We start from the raw sequence: 7982 nt of genomic DNA, 5'->3' as shown, positions 1-7982 counted from the left end.
GTCTGGTTGCCAGCTCCCATATGGGAGTTTACTCCACTTAAAAGGGACCTGGCACCCTCTTCTGGCCTCTGGATACTAGGGACATAGTACACATATGTAAACACATGCAGGCAAAATACCTGAACATGTAAAGATCTTAAAGATTGTGTGAGTGCAGGTAGTGCATATGTGAACCCAGGGGATGACTTGGGAGATGGTTTTTCCTTTCCACAGTGGGTTCTGGGATGGAATTCAGGGCTTGTGCAGCAAAGCACTTCTATCTGCTTAGACATCTCACTAGCCAGTATCTTCTGACAACAAGCAACTCAGTTGAGGGTAACAGGACAACCTGAGGAATTCCTATATATTCTATGGCTGAGAATAAAGTACCCTGAAGCAGCTTCATAGCACAGTGTTCAACTGTTAGGGCCATTAACTGACTCCACTGACAGTATCAGGAAGCTGGATGTGGTGGCAGAATTCAAGGATAGCCTGAGATAGTTACTGACTCTGTTTCAAGAGTCCCAAAATGAAGGGTTATCTTACTGGCCTCTTCACACTGAGGAACTAATAAAGTAACTAGGTATGGTGGATGCCTTTAGGCGAAGAAGCAGACAGGTGGATCTCTGAGTTCTGGGCCAACCAAAGCTTACATATTGAGATCCTTTTTAAAAAAAAAATTCCAACTACTGTCAGTGAAATGGTTCAGTAGAAAAAGACACATTCTCAAATCTGACTCCACCTTAACTGGTAGAACCTATTCCCAAATAATCTCTGGCCTCCACATGTGTTCACGCACATATATGTAAATGTAATTTTAAAAATTTAGAATTACTTTCAATGTTCATTGAGAAGGCAGTGACCTGGGCCTGGAGACATGGCTCAGCGGTTAAGAGCACTGACAACTCTTCCAGACGTCCTGAGTTCAGTTCCCAGCAACCACAGGGTAGCTCACAACCATCTGTAATGGAATTGGATGTCTTCTTCTGGTGTGTCTGAATGCAGCTACAGTGTACTCACATAAAATATTTAAAAAAAAAAAAAAAAGGGCAGTGACCACATGGGAAAGGCTGGGGCTTCCTGATAGAACCCCTGCCTAGCACAGAGAGGGGACAAAGGTGTATGTTGGGGGGGGGGGGGTCGTCTGAATTCAAAGTCCTGCTGTGGAGACACTGGACCTGGAGACATTTGTCCTCAGCATTGTTAGGCTAACCTAGAGGACATGTTCAAAAGGCTGCCTGTACTGGGGGAAGGGGGAGGGGTGGGCTAGAACATACATGTCTACTGAATTCCCAGGGGATATGCTGACTCAGAAGCAGAAAATTGCTTCTAGCAGTTGAATTCATGTATGCACATGTTCTCACCCAACTAACCAGGAAGGAAGGATTCAGCATCCTGCACAGTCACTTCTCCCTGCCTTCAGGAGAATGTGTGATACACAAACAGCTTCCAAATTTACAATAGGATATGATATTTAAGTTAGAACTCCAAAAAGAAAGAAAGTGGTCAGGTCTAATGCCATGCTCTTACCAGAGGGGAAAAAAGAGGGGCCCATAATCAAGTAGGAAAGCTGGCCAAGTACATTCTTCTCCAGCTTTTGATAGGGAAGATGTCTTCCAACAGGAGGCACCACGTTAACCTGCACTCGTGTATAAAAGGCTGGTGAAGTATCAACATGAGATGGGGCATCTAGAACAAAGAGATTGAAGACTTCATAAAACTTGACATTAAGGGTATTTATCTCCAAAGCAAGATGATAGAATCAAAATTGGCAGGGCCCCCATCTCTGGGATTGAGCCTTTGTTTATCTCTAAGAGGCCAGTTTATAGTCATTGTTAGAACATACAGCTAGAGGAAAGTGCTTAGCTATCCAGTGCAGTCAGTAATTAGGCTCAAGCCTAAACTGCAAGAGGCCTACCTGTATGCTGCTCCTTCCAGATAGGGGGTAGACAATAGCACAGATAGTGGCAGTACAGAAGCTCCCAAAAGCTCTGTTGCTTATGGCCAACTAACATTCTTTCTGTTCCTGGTGCCAAGAGTCTCATTTCCTACCAAGATCAACACCACCTCAACCCCAATACCCACTGAAAAAACCCCACCAGATCTAGTTTTATAGGCATTTAATAGTTTACCAATTGGTACAATAAGATTTTTAATATGCAGAAAACATGAATAAATTTTGTTTTACACAGTCTGAGAGCAACAAATCTTACTGTAAAACACAAGAGCAATATTATATACATTCCTTTACTGATTTTTAAAATTGTGTCGATATCTTCGGTGAACTCTTACAATCTGGGGAACTGTTTTCTCCAATTACCACCTCTGCAACGTTCATATGAAATCAATGCTTGCCTTCATGTCAGTGTCAGGATCGACTTCTAACTCGTAGAGTTTGTGTTTATTTCTAACGTCTTCAGAGTGAGCTTTGGGAATGCCTGAAGGATAAGCAGGCGAGAAAGCAGCTACTTACATGATACAGTGAAAGGATAAAAAGGCCTGTTCCAGTCGTGACTTGTGAGTCCAGCTTACCCCATCCCACCCAACCCAGCCCACTGGAAAAAAAACAAAACCTTTCTTCCAGTTTTTCCCATCTTGCTTGTCTACTGCGACATTCCTTTTTGCACCATCTAGATTAACCAACACATTGGGTTTATATACAGCTGGACAGGAAGAGTAACCTTTTTAAGTGTCTTTTCCTTCTATTTCAATTTGTTGCTTAAGGATTATCAAGCCACCACTGTCAACAAACAAAATGTCCTTATTTTTAAATATTTTTCTTTAAATTAAAAAACAAAAAAATAAACTTTAGTGAGTGGTATTATCTGGAAGTTCACAAAGAACAGAAAGAGGCAAACAGGAGACTGGGCTTGGTGAGCCTAAAGCCAAAGCTTCCAAAGGACTAAGAGTGCGTCACGGCCCGGGACGGCTTGCTAACACTAGTGATTGTGGGTAGTGCTCTGAGCACACCATTGGTCACACCACATGCAGACATAACAGGACGGTCTTAGTCTCCTAAAGTGCAAGATGTCATGTCAAAAGCAACTATTTCCCAGGTCATGTCTACACAAACCTCTGCAGCTTGCACTCTCCATGCAGTTTGGACTTCTTGGGCACGCTGTGCTCTAGGTGGCACTGGAATGTCTGTTTACACACACAATCAACAATCATCCAAGTACACAATTCTATCAGCTTTTTATTTCTTAATAAGCAGCCAATCTGACTCAAGAAAGTAACAAAGCAGCAGCGAACCGTTAACCAATTCATAAAGTCCTCTACTTACAACAACCAAAACCAGTAACTTTATCATTGTCCTTATCCCAGGCAAGGCACAGGGTTAGACAGCAGACAGAGAAAACAGTAACATAAAAGTAAGGGCATCAACAGGGCAGTGTCAAACAACAGTGCGAGAAACCTTTGCAAATCCGATGTCAGATGTAGATGTTGCCCCGCCACCCTTCATTATTCAAACAGGGCTCGTAATGTTTGGATCCAGCTGTGGACCATCCCTGAGATTCAATGTTTGCTGCTGCTTAAGTGGAGGATGTCTGGTAACTCAGCTAAGCAGCAGGCTGTAGCAATCTCCCAAGTAAGGACAGTTTTGTTACAGAGCACTCCCTCCTCCGTTGTCAGTGAGTCACTGCTGCAGGGGAGGAAACCCAGGAACAGCAGCTTTGCTTCTCTACATTGGTACCATTCTTTATTGTTTCTATGAATGATGTCTAGATGTTGTGGCTTACCCTTAAACAATTCATGTTGCTACATGCTAAAACTAGATTAAAAGACAAGACATTTTAACACATACAAACGAATGTTAAGATGCACCATTTCTATGTATTTATATTCTTGAAATAGGACAGAAAATAGCAGCAAATGAGAACGAAGATATTTTCCATAGCTTTTGGAGAAAAATCCAGTCAGAACAGCTAGGAGAAAAAGACTTCCCAATGTAAGCAGGGATGTGAGGCAATGTTGTCCTAAAAGCTAACCTACAGTTTATGGAATCATGATGGAGTTTTTGTCCTCAAAAATAGCCACTTAGTTCTCAAAACACTTTTCCTTTCTAGAGAAATCTCTAAGGAAGATTAAGAACAAACAAGTGAACAAACAAAAGGACATAAGCTAAATAGTGAGCTGCTGCTGCTGGAGCCTAACCTCTTGTTACATCTACAGGACATTAATTCTCACCCTCTGTCCTTTCAGGAATCAAATTTCCATCCAATACTTAAAGGGACATTAAAAAAAAAATCTATTATACAAACAAAATGCAGTCCAGAAAAAAATTACAGTTTGTTAGGCTGTCACTGTTATGTCATTGTTTCTGTTAACTTTTCAAATTGATTTTCTTAAAAAGGAAAAAAAGTTGATTAGCTAGGTGATAAATTCTTTATTAACAATTGACAATGGAATAGTGTTCCAAAAGTCACAGGCAAAATTCTCTTAACCCTACTGTAGTAACTCTGGATTAAAATATACAACCCATCAGGAATGTGTAAAACGGTGAATGGCCACATTAGAGGGGAGAAGGAAGTGACTTTCTCTTAGCTTAGAAAAACCCCTCAGCGTCAGAAGCATAGAAGAGTTTACTATAAAGCATGGCTGTGGTTGGTATTCCCCAGCAAGATTTACTCTATGCATATGTTTTAGCACTTCTTCAAAAACTCAAGACCCAACAACATGGAGGTTGTATGTGTGATATACATATATAGACATATCCACTTATAGATAGGCCCATATACTAATAAACATTTACATATAAACAAAAGAAAAAAACAGTATATTTCTATGCACGCTCCATTAAACCCTGTCACTTTTTTGTAACTTGTAAGTGAAACAGTTCAAACTGCAATCAGGTTCATGTTGGAAACTGTTCCTTCTACTCCTTTAAAATGCGCACTCAGCTTTGTCAGCATTTGTCATTCTGACATGCACATTGCACATCCCTAAAAACATCATAAACACATAGTGATTTGTACCATGACACTCAATGGGAAGATCAAATTCTACTGGGGAGTCACATTACTACACAGTCCAACAGTATAGAGAATACAACTCTGTGTGTCTAGTGTGGAGAAGAGAAGCTTTAAGTAGGACAGTGTTTCCTGACCTGTTTACAAAGCAGTAAGACCCAAATGAAAAAGGATTCACTATTAGCTGCTGAGATTTTTCTTGAGATTTACGATCATTTTCTTACATAAATAAACCACTAGCCTTTGCTTGATAGGCTGCCAAAACAAACATATCCTATTGATTTGGCAAAGGGGTCATGACAGAAACTTCAGTGTGTAATCCCCATTACGTAGATGGAGCAAAAGATTCTGAATTGTAGTCTTATTATCTAACACCCTTAAAGATTTATTAAGCACACTTAAGTGATGTTACATAGATACACATTTCAGAAAAAGCCCTAATAACCACCACTTTCCCCAAAATGAGGCCATCAAGTCAGGCACCAACAGATAGCAGGAAGAAAAACAATAATTAATAATCCAACATAAAATGACACTGTCAACTATTCAGTTTAGTGCCCTAGTTCAATTTTTATTCAACTTCTGCCCTTGTAGGCCTGGTGTGACCAATGCCAGCCCAGGTTTTTAAACCCTATGGTACTTCTAGACAACATATGTAAATTTACAGTATACAATTTGGATTCACCATGCATGAATACTTTGTGTGTAACATTTAATAAGCTCAATCTACATCCAGAATAATTTACATGAAAGGACAATATTTATTTAAACAGAGCTCAAATGGGGTAACCATGGTATCATCAGAGTGCATCCAGAGGAAAAAAGGGAGAAGAACCAAATGTGACTCAATCAACGGCACTCCCACACCTTTACTGTTTGATCTACACTGCCAGTAACCACATAGGGTGCCGTCTTATGGAAATCTGAAAGAGAAAAGAAAAGGCTTGTTTTCAAACCATACTAAGCCAGACAGAACTTTTTGCTCATTTTTTGAGCAGTATCTTTTATATAACCCCAGCAGGCCTTGAACTTGATTTCTTCCAGGTCAACTTCCCAAGCTTTGGGAGTCCACACTTGGATACAATATCCACAATTTTCTTTATATACATACCCATCCAAACCTCTAAAATTATTGAGCTTACCAATTGGGTTAGGAAAGTTGAAACTCAATTCCTAAATACTGCTTGATGTCACCCGTATCATCCCAAACGATGCTCTAATCTACTAACAAGTGCACACTCAGCCAGCATATCCATTTACTGAATGTTGTGCTCCAGGCTTAGTACTAATGCTTTACATGGGCAACTAATACAACACTCCTGTCTAAGTTACTGAGGGCTTTACTGTCACTGTAAGGTCCATCCATCATACCCTAGTATATTACAATTTACTGAAATCACTCTTATGAACTCCAGATGATACTGAGGACATGGAATTTATACAATATGTATAATATAGTATGAAAGTCCTTTTTTTTTTTTTTTTGCTTTCTTAAACAATAGAGTCCTGCCATGTATCGCTTGCTATGTACATCAAAAGCTGGACTCAAATTTGGGACATAAATGTGTCACCATGCCTCCAGATATTTTGTCTGCCTGTCTCTGTGAGTGTGTGCATGTGTAAGTATACACACAGGCTCAAGTACAGAAAGATCAGAGGACAACTCTCAGGAGTCATCTGGGATGTGGAGATTAAAAACACAGGTTTTCAGGCCTGTCCAAAAGCACTTCTACCTGCTGAACCATCTTGCTAGCCCTATTTGGTTTTTTAATTTTTTTCCTCAAAACAGGGTCTTGCTATGTAGCCCACACTATTATTTAAGATTCCATTTGCTCCGCTTCTGCAGTATTAGGGACTGAAACTAACATCTCATAAAGCTGTGCTAGCTGTGTGTGACACCATGAGCAACATCCATAAGCACTCAAGCCTTTAGTACAGTTTCTCATGGTGTGCTGACTGTCAACTATAAAAATACTTCATTGTTACTTCATGACTGCAAACTTGCTAGTTATCAACCATAATGTAAAAATCTGATATGCAACCTCAAAGTGTGCCTCAATCCACAGGTTGACAACTTTTAAGATTTCTTTAAAAAAAATTTACAAGTCAATAGGAAAGAAAAAATTAGCTGGGCGGTGGAAACACACACCTTTAATCCCAGCACTTGGGAGGCAGAGGCAGGTAGATTTCTGAGTTCGAGGCCAGCCTGGTCTACAGAGTGAGTTCCAGGACAGCCAGGACATCACAGAGAAACCCTGTGTCAAAAAACCAAAAAACCAAAAAAAAAAAAAAAAAAAAAAAAAAAATTACCAGCCAGTCAGCAGGAGGCATCAGTAAGCAGCCTTTCACAAGTCTAGTTTCCAAACCCAATGCACAACAGAGGAAACAGTATTTTAACTATAAGCTTAATTCTAAAGAGAAGTTTAAAGCCACTGTTAGGAACCCACAAGGTTGAACTAGGTCTTTTACCCTTATAGAACTTGGTCACTTCTTACCTGGAATTCCACAAGGTTACATAAAACTGCTACATCTGGCACTCCAAAATTCAAATGTTCAGAAACCTCACAATGTGTACATACCCAAGGAGGTAACAAAGTGTTCATGCGCATTGAGGGTCTTCATGCATCGCTTGTTCTTGTAATCCCATACACGGAGGGTCTTGTCATCAGCACAACTCAAAATAAACTTCCCCCCAGAATGGAACAGAACTCCACGTACCCAATTATCATGACCCACCTTAAAGACAAAAAGGTATTTGACTTATATAAGTAACATTTGGGATATAACACGTTTTAACATGGAAACCATATAGATCAGTGCTTTTATCTTTTTCTCTTGACAAGGTCTTATATAACACAAGATAACCTTGAATTTCTGGCAGGTGCTACCACATGTGGTACTAATCCTAAGGTTTCTAAGCATGAAATACCTATTCTATCAAGTGAGGCACATCACCAGAAACCCACCATAACAATCTTGAAACAGATTGTTTTGTAGCTTTCATGTATCTCAGAGCTATCTAAACTCATTGAC

The 7982-nt window shown here is 40.0% G+C and overlaps 1 protein-coding gene across 2 annotated transcripts in view; it reads right to left on the bottom strand.

Moving 5' to 3' along the window:
* Window positions 1-2084: 2084 nt before the first annotated feature.
* Pafah1b1 (platelet activating factor acetylhydrolase 1b regulatory subunit 1) overlaps window positions 2085-7982 on the bottom strand; it is a 45970-nt gene continuing 40072 nt past the window's right edge. For both annotated transcript variants that reach the window (XM_028759248.1, XM_028759249.1), the window contains exons 10-11: window positions 7529-7685; window positions 2085-5872 (exon numbers count right to left, since the gene is read on the bottom strand). In XM_028759248.1, the coding sequence (XP_028615081.1) occupies window positions 5799-5872; window positions 7529-7685 (231 nt within the window). In that variant the 3' untranslated portion in view covers window positions 2085-5798. The remainder of the gene's footprint in view (window positions 5873-7528; window positions 7686-7982) is intronic.

Source organism: Grammomys surdaster, unplaced genomic scaffold (assembly GCF_004785775.1).
Source record: "Grammomys surdaster isolate TR1022 unplaced genomic scaffold, NIH_TR_1.0 126278, whole genome shotgun sequence".
NCBI lineage: Eukaryota > Metazoa > Chordata > Mammalia > Rodentia > Muridae > Grammomys > Grammomys surdaster.
Note: the sequence above shows the minus strand (reverse complement) of the source record. Positions and strands in the feature narration are given on the sequence as shown.